A 23,161-nucleotide genomic window follows, 5' to 3' on the forward strand; every position below is an offset into this window, starting at 1 on the left:
TAAATTAATAATATCACATCAATATGGTAGGTTAATAGTGTTGTATGTAACATTTCTTTTTTTTGTAAAACCATTGGTTTTGGGGCAGATGATAGGCTAATTTAATTTTGTTATGAGTAATATTATTTATATATTTGACATGTCCACGAAGAGGGAGAAATTAAATTCGAATTAGTAACCACCGCTTCATGAAGAGTAGTATCTAACCGATTTAACTATCTCTTAGGGTACATTCATGTACATCACCTTCTCATTCTAATATATATATTTGACATGTCCACAAATAGGAAGAAAAAAAATTCAAATTAATGACCACCGCTTCATGAAGCGTAGTATCTAACTTATTGAAGTATCTCTTAGGGTATATTCACGTACATCACCTCCTCATTCCACTCGGCTAATTTGGCATTACTCCTTACCTTTGGATCGACCCGATTAAAAAAAAAAAAAAAGAATCCAAAAGATAGGGGTGTGTATAATTTTGGATACATGTAGCAGTACCTAGAGAAGCTCATTTCTACAGTTCTATGTTCAGCAAAGCAGAGTCTCCTCTTTCAAACCCAAGCCAAGCCCTCTGTTTACAGTAACATTCACACGAATCACACCCAAACATTAAGCAAACCAAAACCTCAAATTTATTCAGGTAATTCTAATTCTCAAATTTTCTTCTTCTACCGTGATAATATACCATTACAAACTCTTTTCTTTTGTTGTTGTTGTTTTTTTTTTTGGTGGTTTATTTTACATGTGATTTAGAACCCTAGAATTTAATGTTAACGGTTGGTCAGAACTCACTATATCGCTACACACTGATATTCACAGCTGTTCGTAAAGTTCGTTTCTTTGTGTAATTCCGATTTGTGGGGACTCAGCCAAATTGGGTTACGTTAATTTATGAATATGGATTTAATGGTTCATTTTCGTTATTTTAAATCTGGTTCGAGTTTTTTTGGTTCCTAATTTTTTCTAATTTAGCTGGAAGTTTGCTAATGCTCCATTTCCAAAAAAATTTTTTGGTGGGGGTAGGGTGTAAAAGAGCAGAAATGAATTAATGAAAGAACATTAAAAAAAAAATGGCTTGGAACCTCATTGTTGAAAAAAATTTCTCCAATAGAATTTGTTTACTAAAGGAATTATTTGGGTTTTCATTTTAGGGGGAAAAAGAAAAAAAGAAAAAGAAAAAGAGAGCATCATAACAATGACATATTCTAGACTATATTTGTTGTTTCCATTTCAAATCAGTTGAGATGTCTTGGCTTTAATCTCGAACTGGAAAGGGAGGGAAAAAATAGATGCCCAAGACAACATAAAACTCAATTTAACTGCATGTTTTACATTTTGTCGAGCAAATTCAGTTGAACTTTATTATAGGACTACATAATGAGAAATGTGAGAGACACCAAATTCCTTTTCCTTTTCTCACTTAACATATGTATCATGTATGCTACTTTCGACACAACATTCAATATCTACATTGACTGTACGTGTATGTGAAGCAAATGTTCTTTTGATCATTTTACACAAACTTACTGCTAGATTACTTGAGATTTATGAGTTCCATCATTTAATCTTGTTCATCCATATTTGAAGTTATTGTGTTCAAATTGGCTCTATACATATGTAGTAAAGTTGTTGGGTTGACCGGCATGCTTGGAGGGTGCATTATTTTTATGGTGTTAACTTGCTATATGGTGCAACAGTGACTATGGATGTGCATGACGGAAATGGAAGAATGGAAACTTCTGCTGGAGGGGAACCTAATACACGTATTGTTGTTGTTGAAACAAATCAAGAACCATGTGTTGGTATGCATTTTGAATCTGAAGAAGCTGCCAGAGCATTCTATGATGAGTATGCCAAAGGAGTAGGATTTGGAACCCGTGTATTGTCATCCCGAAAGTCTGAGCGTGATAGGTCAATCATCTCCCGCGGACTTGGATGTAGAGGGGGTTCTGTTAATCGAAAGCAAGGTGGGCAGCGGGAGGTTTGCACAGCAATGGTTCTGTTGAAGAGAGAGAAATCTGGGAGATGGCTGGTTAGGAAATTTGTGAGGGACCATAATCATCCATTGATGGTTCAATTGCGAAAGAGTCGTCGAACACTTGTAAGCTTGTCCTGCTTTGAATAATTCCTCCAGTAATTCTGTTCGTTTTCCTTTTTGGTAATTTTTAAGTTCTACTTATCGTTTTTCAGCCTATTTGAGCTTTTTAATATGATTTTGAGCCATACCAGGAAACTTTGTCATTGATTTTGTCTCTGAAGATGTTCTGGCTCTATCTTTGGTTGGCAGGCAAACCTTTTTATTTATTTTTTATTTATTTTTTTATTTTTTATATGAGAGGGAAATTTTGGGCCTTGCCTGAGGTTTGGGACTGCTCTTTGTTCGAGATTGATTTCTCAAAATGAACAGAGCTGTCATAGCTGGATTATCCAGGGGAACCTTTCTTCTACATTGATTTCTTTGTTGCCTTTTTATTTGATTGTTGTTCTTTGCCTGGTCTAAATAAGGTCCTTTTCATTCTTGTTGCTGTATCTGTTTATTTATCAATTTTTTCATTGCTTGATTTCTCCTCGAGTTGGAGATGGTTCTTCAATCTCCAGAGTTGTTCCATTGCTTGCTGTCAAGGTTGTAGAGAAGATTATCTCAAAGGCCCAAAATGCATTTGTTAGAGGTAGGAATATCCTCGACTCCACTCTTACAGCTAATGACTGCATTGATGGTAGGATTTGATTTGGTGAGCTAGGTGTGCTTTGCAAATTGGATATTGAGAAGGTTATGATCATGTCAATAAAAATTTCTTGTTATATTTGCCAAGGAGATGCAGTTTTGGGAAAAAAAATGACGTACTTGGATAGCGCGTTGTATTTCTTCAGTGCATTTTTTCTGTTTTGGTGAATGAAATTTCGTCTAAATTCTTTGGTAGCTCCCATGATTTGAGACAGGGAGATCCATTGTCTCTTTTGTTGTTTGTCATCGTCATAGAGTCTTTAAGTAAAAGGCTATCTGCTATTGTAAATGGGGGCTTTCTTTTAAGCTTTTTTGTGGGGTCTTGGAACATTGGTGCACTAAACATCCCCCACCTTTGGTTTGCAGATGACACCTTGATATTTTACGGGGCAATCCCAGTTCACCTCCTTTATCTGCATGCCTTGTTCTTAAGCTTTGAAACTGTATCTGATTTGAAAATTAATATGGCTGAGTCTGAATTGGTTCCTGTGGGTAATGTCAATAATGTTGATGGACTGGCTAGTATTCTCAAATGCGAGTTTTCTTCTTTGCCTTTGAAGTATGTTGGTCTTACGTTGGGAGCTTCTTTTAAGGCCAAATCTATTTGGAATAGTGTTATTGAGAAGATCAAGTGCCATTTGGCTAGCTAGAAAATGATGTACTTGTCTAAGGTGGAAGGATTACATTGATTAGAGCACCCTATCCAATTTGTCTTCTTATCTCTTTTTCCCTTCCCTGCTAGTGTTGCCAATTGCATAGAGAAGTTACAGTAGGCTTTCTTATGAGATGGGCTGCATGAAAGTTTTAAATTTGACCTAGTAGATCTCTGAGGGAGAGTTTGAAGGTTCAAAAGTTTATTTTATTCAATTGTCCTCTTTTGGGGAAGTGGGTATGCTATTATTGGCATGAGAGAGGGGCCTTGTGGAGAGTTGTATTGAATTCTAAACATAGCAACTCATGGGGTGGGTGTTGTTCAAATGAGGTTCATGGGTCATATGGGTGAGGTTATGAAAAAATGTCAAGAGGGGCTAAGTGAGTTTTCTACTCATACTAGATTTGAGGTGGGCGACAACTCCAAGATTAGATTCTGGCATGGCATGTGGTGTGGGGATTAAGCCCTTAAGGAAGATTTCCTAGATTTGTATAGTACTGCATTCATTATGGATGCTTCGTGGTGGATAAATTAATGAGTTATCTATTGCTCATAAGTGGAATGTAAGCTTTATCAAAACGGCTCATGATTGGGAGGTGGATGTCTTTGCTTCATTTTTTAAATTTGTCGTACTACTTCAGATTGAGTCAGGGAGGTGTAGATAAACTTTGCTGGGCTCCTTCCCAGAGAGGGTTGTTTGACGTTAGATCTTTCTACTTTTTTGTTTCTCATGATAGTACCACTTTCCCTTGGAAGAGTATTTGGCGGAATAAGGTCCTCATGAGAGATTTTTTGGCTTGGTCAGCTGCCCTAGGGAAGATCCTCACCATGGATAACATAAGGAAGTGGCATGCCATTGTACTTGATTAGTATTGTATGTGTAAGAGGAGTGGGGAGTCATTGTGAGATTGCTGGTGCCTTATGGAGTGTCATCAGTTGTGTTGGGTTAGCTTGAGTTATGCTTAGACGAGTGGTAGACCTTTTCACTTTTTGGGGAGGGCTGTGTGGTAGTACTTAAGAGTGCAATAGCGTGGAAGATGGACCTAGACCCGGGAGTGTTGTCTTCATTTGGAGGCCCGGTTCCGCCCCCGATTGTCAAGCTCCTTCCTTTGGTTGCCTCTATAGGTGGCTCTATCCCTGGGTCAGCGGCAGGGTTCTTAGACCTAAGGGTGTCGACATTAGACACAGGTTCTAGAATGGGTTTTGGTGCAGGTCGTGGCTATCAAGCCCCTTCCACAAGTTGATGGCTCTTCGGAGGCCTCACCGGCGGTTATGTTAGCTTGGTGAGCTTCTCTGAACTTGGCAGTTCAGCACCCTTCGTCTTCAGGACCGGACTTGGCAATCAACATGGTGGTAGGTGGCTTGACTTCTGGTGTCCTCCAATTACGTGGCGGGTTTGCTCCGTCTAGGTTGAAACTATTGATGTTGGAAGTAGATGTCGCTAGTGGGTAGAGGCCGGTGTTTGTTGGGGATTCCTCCATGTTCTTGCCGGTAGTTCTAGCCTCCCAAAGCTTGCTGGTTGCCCAACCCAGGCCTCGTTGTTTGCTTAAGCCCATGAAGGTTTTTTTTTAAAAAAAATTTTTAAATTTTTAATTTTTTAAATAATATTCGCAAGCCCAAGGCCAAGAGAGTTTCGAAGGACTCGGCCTTGGGTCCTGCGAGTGACTCGGGTATTGTTTCAGGTCGCGATCCGGGTCTCATGACATCGCCTCCTGTCTTGGGGGTGGCTATCGCGATGCTCTATTCGTTTGTTTCCAACCCTGCGAGAGAGATTCGGCCTTTGGTTGATGGCTAGTCTAGAAGCACGCTGGCTGTTGGTGACGATATTGTTGGGTCTTCTACGTGGGCTTCTCCTCCCTCTTAAGGTGGAACAACAAGTGGGGGTGGGGAAGTATATTGTTTTGTGTTCTCTGGTTTTGGGTGAGGTTGGTGAGGCCTTGTATCCCTCTCTGTGTATCGATCCCCCTGTTTTGCCGGGAGATTTCGGCTACTCAGATTGGGCTTTGCATTGTGTGAAGGACATTTGTCATATTGTGGGGATCTCTTATTCGGGCACGGGGGTTCGTGAGGAGTAGGCTTTGGCTCTTTTGACAACCATTGAAAAGGAACATCGGCGTGAGGAATCATCTTCTCTCTCTCGAATCATGGTATAAAAGGCTGCAGGGAGCCCAAGAATTTGGAGAGCTCCATAAACTACAATGTCAGAGGCAATTCAAGCCGTGGAAAAGGCAAGGCTCATTAGAGTTTGTGAGCAGATTATGGGGATGTCGTTAGGTGGGGACGAAGTTAGGCGAGTGGGTGGGGTTTTACCTTGGCTGTAATTCTGATAGGGTTAGAAAGTTTCTTTGGGTTGAGGTGGCTGGTTTGTTCAGCTGGTGGAACCTGCCTTGGGGTTTTGGGGGTGTTTTTTACTTTTTCTAGTTAGGTATTTCCTTTCGTATACTCCGTGTGTACTTAGAGGCGCTTTATGCTTTTAATAAATTTTGTCGATTACTACTTATCAAAAAGAAACTAAAAATTTTGTCGATTACTTATAACAAAAAAAAAAAAGTTTTGAAAACCGCGAAAGGATGGTGGTAGAATTAACGTCTTTCTTTTTCAATACTCTTTACCACTTGACAATTGTTTTAGGCTATCTTAATTTGCTTAATTTTCATGATTTTCTTGATCGTTTTTCTCTTTCTAGTTAGCCGTGTCTCTTGTATAGTTTCTTTGTACTTGGGTTGTGCCTCTTGCGCATATTAATTATATTTTGATTACTTATAAAATTAAATTGTTGTAGGATTTACCCCGTGCAAACAAGATAAATTTTCAAACTATGAGACAATTGTTTCATATCTTCTTTTTCAATGCAAATAGGATTTGTAAACTGATCTCCCGTTATCGGAAGAACTGTTGCTGATTTGATTTATAGGGCTTAGTGTTAAACTACCATTCATCCCAAAAGCTTAAACTGGTAGGAAGAGGTAAATTTAATCACTTAATCATTAGTTTAACATTCTCCCTCATGTGTGGGCTTAAACCCCCTTTTAATAGATGAGGCCCGACACGTGGAATATTTAATTAAATGGGGGATAATTTGACAGAGTCAAGGTTCGATCCCAAGACCTTTGACTCTGATACTATGTTAAACTACCATTAGGAAGAGGTAAATTTAATCACTTAATCATTTGTTTAACACTTAGGATGCATTTAGAAGTTGACCAAGTACATGGGGTTTCTTAAAGGAATTACTTTAAGGTCATAAGACTCCAAGGAAGTTGCCTGCTGGTCCCACTTTTTGGCCCAAGGTAATGCAATGCAAATAAATGTTTTATCTTGTTAGTAAACACCAAGTATCCTACTAAATTTTGAGGAACAAGTTATTCTATTTCAAAATCACCAATCTATCTATCATCCAAGATTGAGAGCTTTCATATTCTTTCAAGTATCTTTAGTGAAATTATTTTTATCGAGACCAATTGCTAAATTTCAATAGAGAATAGCTGGAGTTGATGTTATATTTAGTGGATGATATTGTGAATAGTTTATAAAATTAATAGCAGTGTTAGTTACAGCAGATCAAGTCTAAGGCTTTATGAAAAAGTGCATCTTTGACTGTTTTCATTATCAGTTGTAAGCCCTGAATTTATGAAAAGCAAGGCCCTTTATATGTCTAAAAGTAGTGCATTAGAGCAAACCTTGTAGTCCATTGGTACTTCTCCCATATTCAGTATGGCTTTGTTATGGGTGTTAAGGATTGTCTTTTTGTTTAAACCCCCCTCTCCCCCTTCAGTGATACATACAGGCAAACGGTGCCATCTCTATGTAAGCCTAATATGAAGTGTTAGTATTTAAATTTTATGTTGGTCTATATTTCCTAAAGTTCTATTGTGTGGGAGACTGTCAATAGCTCTGCATGATCTTGGACAGTTCCACAATGATGTCTGATTCTTGCAAAAGGCATGGCTCTTAGCTTTCTTCTTATCTTTGCATTTTTTTCTTCCCAATAAAGGTTCAAGTATCTATGCTGTTTTCAATAAACTTCAACTTTCAGCCTGCTCAAACTAATAATTGTTTTGGGATTTTCCAAGTCCATTGGGTTAGAAAATGATCTTCTACTTGTGTGGTTAATATGATTTGCTCCATACCATTGTACTTCCATCTCCTTAATATGTATCTTTTTTCTTTTTAATCTATTTTCAAGGATGAGAAGGATAGGAAAATTCTGGAATTATCGGCGGAACTGCGGGCAAAGAAGAGGTTAAGTGCAGCATATAGAGAGCAGCTACTTATATTTATGAAAGATGTTGAAGACCATAATGAGCACCTATCGACAAAAGTTCAATTAGTTTTTGACAATCTAAGGGAGTTTGAAGCCAAAAGGAAAAAGGTCTCAGACCATAGATAACTTCTACATATGGAGTGAGTACCCTACCCTGTCTTCAGATTGTTAGTCGTGCATGTTTGTTCATTTTTATTTATTTGGCCTCAGTTTGGTTTGCTTGAAGATCTTTTTTCCAAATTATAGAACTGGGTGCATGTATTTATGACAGATCCATTCTTGGAAAGTGACTAAAATTTGACACATGCGGAATTTGGCCCTCTATGCTCTATGACCCTAAATGTTGGACCGTTAAGAAATAAGATGTTCATGAAGAATGAAGTCATCCGTTCAAAGGTAGGAATGACTCTTATTGAAGAGAAGAAAATGGGAGTTGCTCAAGATGGTTTTGGTGCATAGAGACATTAATACACTACTGAAAAAAAAAGAGGTTATTTAATTCAAGTTGACAGAGTGAAAAGAAGTAGGGGGAGGCTTTTAATAAAATGGATAGAAGTCTTGAAGATGGATATGTTAGGTAAGCACCAAAGAATACAATTTTGGATAGAATGTAAACAAAAAAAAACCTGTGGCCAGCCTTACTAGTTGACGAGGATCCATAGAGTCTACCCATTTCAGTTGGGTTGAGTACAAAACTGAGCGTATGCAGATATCACATGGAAATTCAATGATTATATTTGTATTTTATACAGAATTGAAAATACAAATAAAAAATTGAAACAGAGAATTTGAAAAATTGGATCCATTGCCAAATTGATGGTTTTGGACTGATCTAACATATGTGGTATTTGCAGTTTAACCATATTTTCCTTTTCCATTTATGTTCTGTGCTTGCTATTTTTGGTGGACTTCTCTCAGAGAATTGGAAATAAGTTGTCTTCATCTGTTTTGGTAGGTAATAAGAAGAAGCAAATGATTGCCTTTATTGGTTCGCTTCACTTTTTTTTTTTTTTTGGGCTTTCTTGCAGGAATAATTACTTTTACCAACACAAATGGAAATAGACTTATTTTGTTTTATTCACCTTTTTATCTGATTATGCTTTTGAGGGCTGAACACGTTAGTTGCAACAAAAATTGCTTTTTGTAAACTGGGATTAGTAGACCATCTCGGCCATAATTTTATGGAAGTAACCTTGAGTCAATCTTCATGTCTCAATCTGATCAAATTTCTAGTCACATGGATGAGCAGGAGGAAGCACCAATAGAGAGCTCCATAGCTTCTTATATTTATGTACTAAGCAAGCATCTACAGATCTGCCATAGAGATGGTGGCAGTAGTTTTTGTTGGCATAAGAGCTCACAGCAGCCAATGTGTCCTTAGATTTACTTAATGTTGAAGTAGCAAAAGAAGGTTATGCATTTAAATAGAAAAATGTTTATATACGCCTTTGTAATTATGCATAAGGCTTATTTTCAAAGAGACCTATATGGTCAAAATTGCTCATTGTTCTTGACCTTTATGATTGTAACTTGTAGAATGGAACTAGCATCTTAGTGATGACATATAATACACATCAGAGAATTCAACTTGCATAGGACTCATTTACTTTTTTTTTTTTGAAAAGCAAATTTATTCGAGTTTTTCTTTAGTACAAATTTTGCTATAATTTTTGTATGTCAATTTAAGTTCTCGTTAAGGAATTCATTATCATCAAAATGTTGATCAACATTATGACCATCGCGAAATATCTGAATTCTAATTTGGAATTAATATTTGTTTTTTAAAATTCTTTCATCTCATCCAGTCTTTAGTGCTCTTAACCAGATATTTTCTTTTTGTGCTTTATTCTTGAATATGATCCAATTATGAACTTAGAAAATCAATCATTTGGTTCGATATCCAATTATGAACTTGGAAAATCAATCATTTGGTTTGAACAAACAGAACTAGTTTTGCAATTTGAAACATGCTGGAATACTTTTCCGTTTGTGGAGAAGTACCTTATCATTATTTTATTCCAGCATTCAACATAAGATGTAATACCCTAACCTATGCTAAACTATGTTAAGGTAGACAAACCAATTTCCCTTAGTTTTGAACTCAAATCATCTGTGGTCTGATGGGAAAAACCTAGTCATGCCTATTTTCAAATTTTGAATGCCTATGGGATATAGTTTGCAATTTGGATATGGGTTATGAAGTGCAATATTTGGGGGTCCCTATTGCAATTTGGAAACGGGGTCAGCTGTAGAACCCCATCTTATGCTACATGTGCTGGAATTGGAATTGAGAACCAGCTTGGATGCCAACTCATACTTAACACATTTTGACTTTATTTAGACCATTCTCTGAGGATCTGAAAGTGGGGACAAAGTGAAAGAGTTCTGCTGCAGTCTTTATGTTTAGGCCAAGACAAGAAGGGAAAGAAGATAAGGGAATGGATTTCTACTGGGCTTGCAGGATTGAGGCTGGTAGAGAAGGATTAAGAGGCTTAATTAGAACATTCTTTAAGCATCTAAAATCAGGGAATGAAGTGAGAGTTCTTCCTACTTTATGTTTAGGCCTAGAGGCGGAAGGAAATAGAAAAGGGAATGGATTTCTATTTGGATTGCATGAGTGAGGCTAGAATAGAGAAGGATTAAGAGTGCTGGAATGATTTCAGTTCTTGGAAGTGACTTCTTCCACGGTTCTCTCTTCTTCCAGTCCTTACTCCTAAACTTGAATATTTGTCCATGGATTGATCAGTAAAGTTAGTTTTGTTGCAAATCATAAACTGAGTTTGCACCTTTGCTGAAGCTTCGGAATTCCCATTGGTGAAGTTTCTAATTTTAGATATGAGAATTCAATTTTGTACGCTTGATACTTTGATATTAGGTTGTTCTCTCTTTGTTTTCTCTTCAAAGCTGGTTTATATCCTCTTCAATAGTAATCATGTAACCAGCTCCTGCTATGTAAATTTTGATTCTTTGACAAGTTTCTGTTTTTTCTGATCAATTTAGGTATACTTGACTTCTACAGTGGTATATAGTTTATGAGCTGATACCATTTCAGTCTAGTTTGATGTTTCAGATTTGAATTCAACTAGCTTCTGTGACACTCTTGAATCTGTCATCTTAGATTTATCACTTGAGTCGTTCCTATTTAGAATATCTCTGACCATTTAGTTGCAACCTGGTGATTTTAGTTGTTTCCTTTGGTTTTGTTTCTGATCTTAATCTAATTTGAACGCTTTCCAATTGTGTTTCTAAATTCTGTTTTAGAATTCAGCTTGAAATGAAAACTAGTCACTTTTTGATCTCCTGAATCAGATTGAGCATTTTAGTTAATTTATATCCAAGTTAATAGCTTGGGTGAGCTTCTTCTCATAGCTGCAACTTCCTCTTATTCAAGATTTGAACCCCAATTCAAGGTGAATGTATTCAATTCACCTCAGCTTCAAACCCTTATTCTCTTGGAATATTTATTTTGCTTATGTGCCTTCGGCTAAAACTTGAACCCAATGAAATCACAAGGTTCTTATACACCATTATATTCAATAATTTGAGCCTTTAAAACTATTATTATTACCTATGCACTTTTGCTTTGGATGTCTGAAGCTGGGCATCTCAAAATCTGTTTGGCGCCATTTAGAAAACTGATGGTATGTTTGCATCATTTGAAGTAGCGGTGGTGATTTTTGCCTCATCTTTAGATTGGAGGATTTCGCCTAGTAGTAGGATATTGGACTTTTGGCCAGTTGGAATTGATCCTTGTCTAAAATATTGGTGACAATGTGTGAACTTTTCTAGAATTTGATATTTGAAAAAGGCTTTAAGTTGGAACTAGTTTGTTTTTTGAGCCATACAATATAATCTGTTATGATAACTTCGAATCATATGGATATTGTGACTCAATAAGCTTTTCTAATTTGAACGATTCTGAAAGTCCTTGCTTATATCAGATTGGTACTTGTATTATTTGCGAATCTGTGTTATTAAGTTATGAACTTGTATTTGATATTATAAACTCATATCTAGGGTTTATTTTTTATGAAATCTCTGATCTCCCTTTTATGGACTATGGATTAGCTACTTACTGAGTGCTGGTAGCTGGCTGATACTACTTCTTATTGTATTCAGATTTGAAGTCACAAAGTGGAGAGTATTTTGAAGGTTGAGGCTATGCTATTTGCACATTGAGTCTAGTTTGGTACATTTAAAATCAAAATTATGAGATGTAACATGTTGCATTATAATTCTGAAACCCTGAGGTTTGTAAATATTTCGGTTAAGCTTGATTTGTAATGCAAAATGTTATTGATATTGATTTTAGTTATGCTCTGAATGATCATGTGTTATTGTTTCCTTGTAACACTTGGTTATGTCTAATGCTTTCTCTTCAAAACTGTATTGGTAGAATCTGAAATGCTTTGTTGCAGTCGCTGTAAATCATTCCAACTAATCCATATGTATGGTCTTCGTGAGGAACCTTTTTCTTTGTTTGATTGTTTTTTTGTTTGTTTTTTCTTACAAGTCTCGATAAGCATATGAGACTCAAACCATGGACTGACTTCACTCACCATCCTATGCTTAAAGAAGTGTGTTTTGATCCAAAGAACACTAATTGGTTACTTAAGGTTCATTAATGTTTTATTTAATACCGCAAATTCTATAGGTTTTATTTAAGGTGAAAATTGAATAAAAGTGTCATCCGCTTCACATTCGTATGCACGACTCTCTTAGAAGTGAAAGTCTATGCTATATAAGTGATCGTGAGTTTCACATTGTTCTTTTGACAGTGTTGTAAAAGAATGACAACTCACGTAGTTTGTTCAGTGTATTGTATCCGCACCAACACATAACCTAAAGTTCACACTTCACATGATCAAGATAGATAATTATAGTTGATGTGTTATAGTCTTATCAAATGGAATACCCAATTCTATTACTGACTATGATTTAAGTCATATTCAATGTACAAAGTTTATGATTTAGATATTTTGTGCCATATTCATTGTAGCTTATGGATCTTACATGCATATGATGGGTAATAATTATTAAAGCATACATGTAAACAGTTATATGCTCAGTGTTTATTAAATGAAATCAATGAATAAACCACTCTTTTCAATTAAAACTAAAATATTATTCAAAGTCATTGGACTTTAGAGCATAAATCCTAACATCCTTGAACCTATTTACCTAGTAAATAAGTTTCAAGAGATCTTAGACCCTCTGACCAGATGGCTAACAGCAGAAGACCAAGTCACTTATATTACAAGATAATTGTTTCTTGGCCACATCATATAATAACCAGAGCAAAAACTAAAGTATCATAACATAACTTAACATAGAGAAATCATCTAGCATCCCAATCAAAGACCGGTCACCAAGTCAAATATTAAAATATCACAACCCAAGTCTAATAGTCATGGAACATCAAAATGCAAAAGGATAATTAAGTCCTCAATGGACGATGCGACATAACACTGTGTCACACCTATAAACATGAAACACCCAATGAAACACACAATCGGGATATTCAAACCATGAGTAACTTGACAACCCAAGATCCCAACCTCTCAAAGACTAGCCTAACGAGGTCATTAACTTCCTACTCGGCTCCCCTAGTTCCATCCTCTAAGGGAAAGTTGCATGTGAAAATAGAATAAAGTGTAAGTCCATGACTTAGTGAGTAAAGGACACAATAAAAATGTCATTAGATGGTGAACTCAACAGTAATAAAAAGATTTAGAAAATACATGCAACATTATGCCATATAGTCCTTATCAAAGTAATAAGGCAGAAAATCATGCTGATGGATAATAATAATAATAATATGATATCAATGTGAACAAGTCATAACAATTCTCATATGGTTCGTCTATCTGTACATTTAACCCTCTTATAAGAAGTTTGCGCATCCTATAAGACTTCTGGTACAACACAGGTGCCCTATTGAGGTGCATTGCTAGCCACTGCTAGTGGCTCGTCCAGGTCTAGCCCCAACCCCAAGTAATTCACACCTCTAGTGATGCCGCAAGTTAAAACCGCCATCCGGACATGGCTACACTGGTCAATTGACCAATGGATCCAAAGCATCCTAGATCTATGATCTCTAGGTGACGTGATCAAGGTTATATAACAAGATGCCCATGCTCTAGATACTTCACCAATTTTTCCCATGGTAGTCATGTCATAGAATGCAATTAATCATTTCATTTTATATGCGTACACTTATAAAATTCACACAATGCATCATCCCTTTTTCAAATACTCGTTTACACAAAAATGGAGTTCATGTCATTATACAAACATTTTATGAGAGTATTAAACATGCATGTTTGATAATGAAATAGACATGCTTCATAGCCTTGATAAAAAGTTTCCACGTGAATTTCACTCGTAATAATCCTAAAATCCTCTAATACGTCTCCTGCTAAAGATTCTACTGTTAATTATGCCTTAGGCTAAATCACCCTAAAACCCCTAAAATTGAACTTTTAGAAATTCTACCAACTGACCGATAGATTGTTGCTAAGGAAGGTTTGATTGTTCTTGGCAACAGTTAATCATTGGCCACGATTGACCGTTGTTTGGGACGTTCGGTCGTTCACTGGGCAGAAACTTTGAAATCCCAAAAAGGTCATGTTTGATAATAAAATAGACATGCTATAAAGCTTTGATAAAAGTTTCCACGTGAATTTCACTCATAACTATCGTAAAATCCTTTAATATCGTCTCCTGTGAAAGATTCTATTATTAATTATACATTATGCTAAATAACTGCGCCTTTAAAGAAAAAAATGCAAAGTTTGGAAGAAATCTGGAAAAAGAGCCATTCGAGGAAGTGGGATCAAGCGCACAACCCTGCGCTCGAGCGCACGCGCCCATTGAGAAACCATCAGCGCGTGAGCGTTGCATCGCAGGAGGAAGATTGCATACACGAGTGCGATTGAGCACACTGGCCATGCGATCAAGCGCACTCGTCTGACAGCTAAGCACCAACACTATTTTTAGGGTATAAAACCCTAGAAACCCCTATAAATAGACTGCTAAGTCTCAAGAAAAAGAAGCTGGAGACCTAGTCCGAAATTTCACACATTTTCCCCCTTTTAGCTTATTTTTTCTTTAGGTTTAGGATTTAATTTTAATCATGTGTAGCTAATTTCTCAACTAAGGTTGAGGATGAAACCTTACCGATGAAGAACAACAATATTTTCATGCAAGTTGATATTATCCGATTATATGGGTTTTAATATTTCAATTGTTCTACTTCAATTCAATTATTGAGATGATTTTTGGATATCTATTGTGATTTACGGATACATGTGATGATTTGGGATAGTTTCATTTAATTAATTACTTGGATTTTCTTTTATCAAAATGATATTTATTGTGTTTTGTTCTACAGATACATTTGATGATTTTGTTTTAAACTGAATATCTTTTGTGATTTGTGCAAAGAACGGATTCATTAAATGATTTAATTAATTTTGTTGTAAAATTTTAATATACTCATAAGTGCACGAATCGTTTGCAAACAAGGGTTGCAAGTGTGAGGTTGAACCCATAGGAAATTGTGTTTATGAAAACAAAATTTATATCTAAACTAATTAAATCTTAACCTCATTGCGAAAAAGATTTGATTTTTTGTTTTGAAAATAAAACATAAACTAAACAAAGTAAAATTAACCAAAAGAAAAGGTACTAGGTTTTGGACTCCGCACTTAACAAATCATAGCAACATATTCTCATGTTAATCAATATATATCCGAAGTTCTCACAATAAAATCTTATGTATGTTCTACTATGCTTCAAAAATGAATTAAATCATTCAATGAATCTGTTCTTTGCACAAATCACAAAAGATATCCAGTTTAAAACCAAATCATCAATTGTATCCGTAGAACGAAACACAATGAATATCCAATATTTTGATAAAAGAAAATTCATGCAATTAATTAAATGAAACTATCTCAAATCATCACATGTATTCGTAAATCATAATAGATACCCAAGAATCATCTCAATAATTGAATTGAAGTAGAACAATTGAAATATTAAAACCCATAAAATCGGATAATATCAACTTACATGAAAATATTGTTGCTCTTCATCGGTGAGGCTTCACCTTCAACCTTAGTTAAGAAATTAGCTACACATGATTATGAAAAATAAAGCTTAAACCTAAAGAAAAACTAAACTAAAAGGGAGAAAATAGTGAAATTTCGGACTAGGTCTCTAACCTACTTTTCTTGAGGCTTAGCAATCTATTTATAGGAGTTTCTAGTGTTTTTAACCCTAAAAGGGCACTGGTGCTTAGTTGTCAGACGAGTGCGCTCGATCACATGGCCAGTGTGCTCGATCGCACTCGTGCATGTAATCTTCCTTATGCGGCACAGTGCTCGTGCGTTGATGCTTTGTCAATGGATATGGGTGAGCTCGATCCCACTTCCTTGGATGGCTCTTTTTCCAACTTTCTTCTAAACTTAGCATTTTTTCCTTTAACAACCTACAAAACACTAAAAACACATAACTAACACAAAACATTAGATTAGGCCACAGCTAAAGGATTAACAAATGCAAATTAAGGGACTCAAATATGCAATATTTAGCACTCATCAGTTCATCTCCCAGCCCTATCACTCGCGGGACAGAACTCAGGAATCTTAACTTCTCCTATACGAGAGAATTCAGCGGAAGAATTTATTACTCTAGGGAAAGGGAAAGTAGTAACTAAAACAACGACAAATTCATACACCTCATAATATAACTAAGTCACCAAATGTATCAGTTAACAGACCATCATCAGGATAAAAATATTACAAAACCATAATATAATTGTCTTGCAACAAGATAAAAGATCAAATCCTAAGTTTGAGTATTGTCAGCGAGATGACAATCTCTATCACGTCTGCCTGTGCGGTTCCTCCATCATCCCACATCGATTTTAGCCATACCGGGTCCAGGTCTTCAAATACAACCCTAATCAAATCCTGCGCCACTACCCAAGTCCTGTCCGTAGGCATCCTCCTCTAGACTAGCTAGACTGCGCAATTTGTATATAATGAAAGGGGAAGACATAAAAATAAAGGGGGTAAGTCCAAAGACTTAGTGAAAGTTAATGCACATAATACCCATGCTATTTTAGTGATGACCTTTGTTTAGTAAAGAATGTAACAATTTAGTCATGACAGTTATGCAAGGATGATATAGATATAATATATGCTTATAATCATAAGTAATAGTGATAGTTCAATAGTATGGTCTACCCGAGATATTACCCTTTCTCAGCAGAGTTGGTACTGTCCCGAGAGACCTGTAATACAACACTGGTGCCCTGGATATTGTACGCTACCGTCCACAACACTAGCAGCCTGACCAAGTCAGACCTTGGGTGGCCCACGCTACTAATGATGTACGTCCTGTAGTGACCGTCCGTTAAGGCTGTGCTAGTCATGAAACAACTATTAGATCTAAGACTCGTATATCACACACACATTTGACCATAAAGTTAGCATGTATAGTGTTGTAAAATTTTATTGTACTCGCAAGTGTACGAATCGTTTGTAGAAAAAAGGGTTTACAAGTGCGAGGTCGATCTCACAGGAAATTGTGTTATTGAAAGCAAATTTAAATCTAAATCAATTCAACCCTAACCTAGTTCCAAAATTTAAGAGATTGATTGTGTGAATGAAAAATTAAAAGCATGAACGAATTAAGGTGAAAATAATCTATTGACGAAGCACTAGGGTTTCGGAATCTGCACTCACAAATTCATATCAACATAGTTCCATAATCTATAATATTTCCCGAAGTTCTTATAAAGAAATCTTAGGTATGTTCTACTTTTGCTTCAAAGAATTAATCAAAACATCTCATGTATCCATTCATTACCCAAATCACAAAAGAAATCCAATTTCAATTAAATCATCAACTGTATCCGTAAATCACAAGAAGATATCCAATATTCATCAAAACATCAATTGTATCCAGAGAATAAATCACAAAGGAAATCCAATTTAACAAAGAAAACCAAGCAATCAATTGTATTGAATTATCTCAAATCATTAAGTGTATCCTTGAATCAAAAAAAGATATCCAAGAATCGTTCAACACAATTGATTTGAAGTAAAACAATAGGGAAATTAAATAATTAAATTGAAAATACTACATACATGAAACAAAGTTGTTAATCATAAGTGAGGCTTCATCCTCAACCTTAATTTAGCCTCTCATGGTATTGGAAGACAAAACAAGATTAAGGGAATTCATAATAAAAATTGAGTACTTACAAGTATGAAACCACAAACTTGAGATCCAAAAACTAGGAAACCCTAAAACTCTCTTCTTTCTCCTCTAAAGTTTCGTAATTTGTAGCCTCCCTCAACTAATATGATATTCTTCTATTTATAGGCTTAAAAACAAGGGTTTACAATTAGAATTAGAGTTAAGAACGTTGCCAGATCGGACAAGTGTGCTCGATCGCATACTTTCTACGCTCGAGCACACTTGAGCACATAACTTCCCCCTACCACGCTAGCATGCCTGTGCGCTGGAACTTGTCTTGGGCATGGCTGCAATTGATCGCGCCTATGCTGAGCTCGAGCATAGATGCGCTCGAGCTTATAGACTTGCGCTCGATCATAGGTCCGCTGGCAGCATTTCTCCAAAGTGTGCAACTTTCACACAAAACCCGCAGTTTTCCCATAGCAACTTACAAAACACTAAAGACACAAAATTAACCTAGAACATCAGATTATAATACACCTAAAGGATTAACAAGTGTAAATTAAGGAATCCAAATATGCAATATTTGGCACACATCAAACACCCCCAAACTTACCTTTTGCTAGTCCCTTAGCAAATCAAAACAAAAAATAAAATGACAGCAAAAATAAAGGCAATAAACATAAATCCTCTGTCGTGGAAGAAACGATTGCATTTAGCATATGCAACAAGCCTTTTAAACCCCTAGGCAACCCTAATGGACGAGTGAAGTCTCGTGAGGGTTTAACAAGAATGATACCCACAAACACTGAGGCACTATGTTGTTAACAAGAATGACATTTCACACAAACTATGGTTCTTGTTCATGAGCAAACTTAAAAAGACAAACACCATCATCAAAATCAAAAAGGAAATCCAGAATCAAATCACTCATAAATGGACAATTAAGACATTATATGTTTTGAAAAATGTACAATTAAATTAGCATATAATCATGATGTTTTCAATTTAAACTTAAAACAAGTTTCACAAAATTTGTAACAATCCCTAACAGATGAAACAACCAAGGCAAGATATGCAATTTTTTTTTTCTCTTTTTTTTTTTTTTTTTTTTTTTTTGGGTAAGCTATGCAGTATTTAACTCCCTTAAGCTTTTTAATTAACCCATGTAACAAGTGTTAGGCCAGTGACTCCCAAGCCAAATGATTTTAGGATAGTAGATGTAGAACATCCCTAAGGGCTTATTAACTTAAGTCAAAAAGGCTACGAAGCCAAACTAGCCATACCATCAATCAATGTTAACTTCACATTTTTTGACGCGAACACTCAATGCTTAATGAGACAAGAGGTCCGGTTACTCAGCGAAAAACTCAACATGATCTTTTTTATTTTTTATTTTTTTATTTTTATCTTGCAAGCCAAATCATCCAACAAATTTCAAAAGGAACAAGCTTAAGCTCAAACATCATACCTCTTAGAAAACATGCTAATGTGCTCATTAAAATTCAACTTAAAACAAGTGAAATCTCTTTTACCCAAAAATAAGTCAAAGGACTCAGACTCCTAATGACATGATGATGTGTTCAACCCTTTAAGCAAGCCAACGAAATACAAACTACAGTTATAGTTTAGCTCAAACTTGACAACAACATAGCATTTTATTTAAACACAAAAAAAAAAAAAAAAACAAAAACAAGAAACACATAGAAAGAAAACAACTAAAAGAAAAATGGACAGTGGTTTTTCATACCCCCAAACTTGAATCACACAATGTCCTCAATGTGGGCAGAAATACAATACCGAGAGTTGAAGAGAACCGGAGTGAGTAGAGAAACGTCCCCCAAACTTACTCGTGAAAACACCTGTCCTAGAAAACACAACAACGAAAACAATCACAATCAAAACAAAAACAAATAACAAAAAATAAAAGGAAAGAGGGGTGCTTCCCATAAGCGCTAAGTTTACAATTTTCAGCCAGACTTTCCACAGCATATGATCATTTAGACGAAGTAGGGTCCTCCAAGGGCAATTCTTCAATCTCCGGAATCTCCAGTTCTAGGAAGGGCTTTAACCTCTGACCATTGACCTTGAGAGTATTTCCATTCTTGAGATCCTCGATCTCGATGGCTCCAAGAGTAGACACTGCACGCAACGTGAATGGTCCAATCCATCGAGATTTGAGCTTACTTGGAAATAGATGCAGACGTGAGTTGTAAAGGAGGACTTTCTGACCAACTTCAAAAGATCTTCTCAAAGTGTTTTGGTCATGAGTCTTCTTCATCTGAGCTTTGTATAGCTTGGCACAGTCGTAGGCATCATTCCTCAATTCTTCTAATTTATTGAGTTGGAGCTTCCTTTGATCGCTAGCCTTGGTGAAATTGAAATTCAGCTGCTTAATAGCCCAATATGCTCGGTGCTCCAATTCCACTGGAAGGTGACACGTCTTGCCATACACAAGTGGGTAGGGAGACATTCCAATTGGAGTCTTGAATGCTATCCGGTATGCTTACAAAGCATCATTGAGTCGCAGAGACCAATCCTTCCTTGTTGGGTTCACCGTTTTCTCTAATATCCTCTTGATTTCTCTATTGGATATCTCAACTTGCCCACTTGTCTGAGGATGGTAGGGAGTTACAACTTTATGAGTGATGCCATTCTTTTTCATGAGCTGCTCAAAAAATCGGTTGCAGAAATGCCTCCCCCATCACTGATGATGGCACGTGGTGTCCCAAAACGTGCAAACACATTTTCCTTTAGAAATTGCAGCACGACACTATGATCATTAGTCTTGCAAGCAATGGCTTCTACTTACTTGAAAACATAATCAACCGCCACAATGATGGAGAAGTACCCATAAGAGTTAAGGAAGGGTCCCATGAAGTCGATACCCCAAATATCAAAAAGCTCCACAATAAGGATCAGGTTCAATGACATCATATTCCTTCTTCTAATACTTCCCAACTTTTGGCATCTCTCATAGGCTGAACAGCAGGCATGGGCATCACAAAAAATGGAGGATCCACTTTGAAGAATCTTCACTGCTGTCTTTCAGAACTGAAGTGGCCTCCACATGCAAGATCATGACAAAAGGAGAGGACAGTTTGGTGGTTACTTTCAGGAATGCATCTCCTTATGATCTGATCTGGGTAGTATTTGAACAGGAAGGATCATCCCAGTGACCGATAATAATCAAGAGAGTGTGGGCTCTTACTTAGCTCTTCAAATCTCAAACCTTTGTTTTTCATGAGTTAACACAAGAACTATTAATTTTCAAAGAGTTTTTGAATAATTAATTATCAAGGGAACTTAATGAGTGGTTTGAAAGCTTAGGCTCTTCTCTATTTATAAGCTTAGCATGTTTGCAGAGGTTCAGAAATAAACCATATGGGACAAATTAGCATTAGAAGAACTAGTCCAACAAGGACTACTTAAGGGGAGTGGACAGTTAGGCCAGGAAAACCCTAGCCTCCACTCCTTTAGTTAACGCATGTGGCCAAGGATTATTTCCCTGGCACATGCGTCTTCTTCTTGTCATTGGGCTTGGTTTTTAATTCCAAGCCCAAATGCCTTATATCCAACTTTAGAGCAATGCATAGGCCTATGGAATTTTTCCTTAGCCTAATGCATTCTAGTCTTTGTCCATTGTGCTTTTAGGTTTTATCTCACGCCCAATTCTCCATACATGCATCCTTGCACTATATCTTTCTAGCCGGTGTTTTAAATAAATAAAATAAGCAGCCCAATAAATAAAAAAACCTAACTTTGGTTAAATTATATTAGCTTAGTGAGGGACCTAAAGGGAAAAATAATTATTGGCTTAAATATGTCCGTAATTATATCTCCCTGACATTCCTTATGCAATAATATTTTAATCACAATTGATTCCACTAAATAATTGTGACTGCAATCTAATAAATATTTTTATTAAACAATTAATCCCTTTGACTTACTTAATGTTGAATTATAATCCCTCCATGAAATCTTCCGTAGTAGAATTAAGGCTAAGGATAGTACTACTTAATTTTCTACCTCTTTATCCTTGAGTCACTGATTTTATGATACTTGTGAAAACACATGTATATATTTTGGTATGCCAACCAAAATGCATTGGCTGAAGACTCTGAGAATAATATCCATAAAATCTATCTTAAGGAAAAAAAATTGTCTCTAGGGAAAATTTCTCGTCTCTTTGTTCTCCGACAAAGCATTTGGATACCTTCTTGGAAAAGGCTTTCCTGTAATGTTACATACGATTACCCAACGTATCAAGGTTACTCTCACTCCTTGATACATCAAAGTAACATACATGCAACATATGAGTCCACAATCCCCTCAAGATTTAGAATCAAAGTCGTAAGTAATCTTTGAGGAGTTATAGATATCATCTTTGTGGAAAGATAACTCTTTGGTCCGTTTAGTGCCTTAGAGTCTTAGCACCTACACATTAATCAGAAGTCTCTGCTTCACTTGATCAAGGTAGATCACCGAGATTCGATGTTTAACTGTCTTACTCAAAATGGAATGCCCAGTTCCATTTACCGATTACAAACTTTTTATATTTAAAGATACAAGGATTATGGACTAAGACCTTGTGTGTCAACCACGTTACTCACAGCCATAGCCATATTCAATGTTATCCTAGGATCTTTCAGATGCATAATACATATGCTCAAATCATTTAATCAATGAATAAAACATATATTCATTATAAACATTTGATGTCAACAAAGATATAAAATCATTGGGATTTAGGGCACAATTCCCAACACGTTCATCCTCTGGCAGAAACTACCAATTTAACCTAAATACCTATGTACATGCATTAAACTCATCTCATCAAGGTACATAAGTTTGAATATAAGTAAAACAAAGGTTCTAAACGTCACATGGGTTGATTCTTACATATTTTACTAAAAACACTTAAAGGTGATATTTTTAACTATTTTTATTTCAAAACTAACTCATTTGTTAAACCATTATTAAAATAGTTTAGATATGTACTTAATGAAGATGTTACTACCATTATGTACAATATTTACTTACATATCCATGTTTTCCTGCAAAAATTCCTTTAAGTCAAAACTAATTTTTAAGAGAATCATAAGTTTTATTGAACTGTTAACTAAGCATGTAGTAGTAAAATGCATTATGAAAACAAGGGATGGAAGCTAGATTACCTTGGGACAGAAGTCCCCCAAGCTTTAGGGAGACCAAATCTCCAAGAGTAACCCTTCCTCCCTCTCTTTCTCTTTCACTCTAGGCTTAAGGTGGGCTAGAAATCAAATGAGGGAGGTCTAAGGTTCAT

The 23,161-nt window shown here is 36.2% G+C and overlaps 1 protein-coding gene across 2 annotated transcripts; it reads left to right on the top strand.

The window, feature by feature from the left end:
• The first annotated feature begins 455 nt into the window (after nt 1-455).
• Nucleotides 456-12,113, top strand: LOC132167937 (protein FAR1-RELATED SEQUENCE 5-like). 2 transcript variants are annotated; one of them, XR_009438732.1, is made up of 5 exons: nt 456-643; nt 1,701-2,104; nt 7,567-7,784; nt 7,916-8,040; nt 11,764-12,113. XR_009438732.1 is itself a non-coding variant. In XM_059578985.1 (4 exons), the coding sequence occupies exons 2-3, from the start codon at nt 1,706-1,708 to the stop codon at nt 7,768-7,770; spliced, it is 603 nt and encodes a 200-aa protein (XP_059434968.1). In that variant the 5' UTR covers nt 456-643; nt 1,701-1,705; the 3' UTR covers nt 7,771-7,784; nt 11,764-12,113. The 2 variants fall into 2 exon arrangements, 1 of the variants encoding a protein (XP_059434968.1); XM_059578985.1 differs by lacking the exon at nt 7,916-8,040.
• The last annotated feature ends 11,048 nt before the right edge of the window (nt 12,114-23,161 follow it).

The sequence above is a fragment of the Corylus avellana genome, chromosome ca1 (assembly GCF_901000735.1).
Source record: "Corylus avellana chromosome ca1, CavTom2PMs-1.0".
In the NCBI taxonomy this organism is placed as follows: Eukaryota; Viridiplantae; Streptophyta; class Magnoliopsida; order Fagales; family Betulaceae; genus Corylus; species Corylus avellana.

Bases quoted from the DNA above. Each gene is read 5' to 3' on its own strand.
- LOC132167937 (XM_059578985.1), top strand. From the start codon at position 1,706: ATGGATGTGCATGACGGAAATGGAAGAATGGAAACTTCTGCTGGAGGG. The intron at 2,105-7,566 runs GTAAGCTTGTCC...TCTATTTTCAAG, and splicing joins GAAAGAGTCGTCGAACACTT to GATGAGAAGGATAGGAAAAT.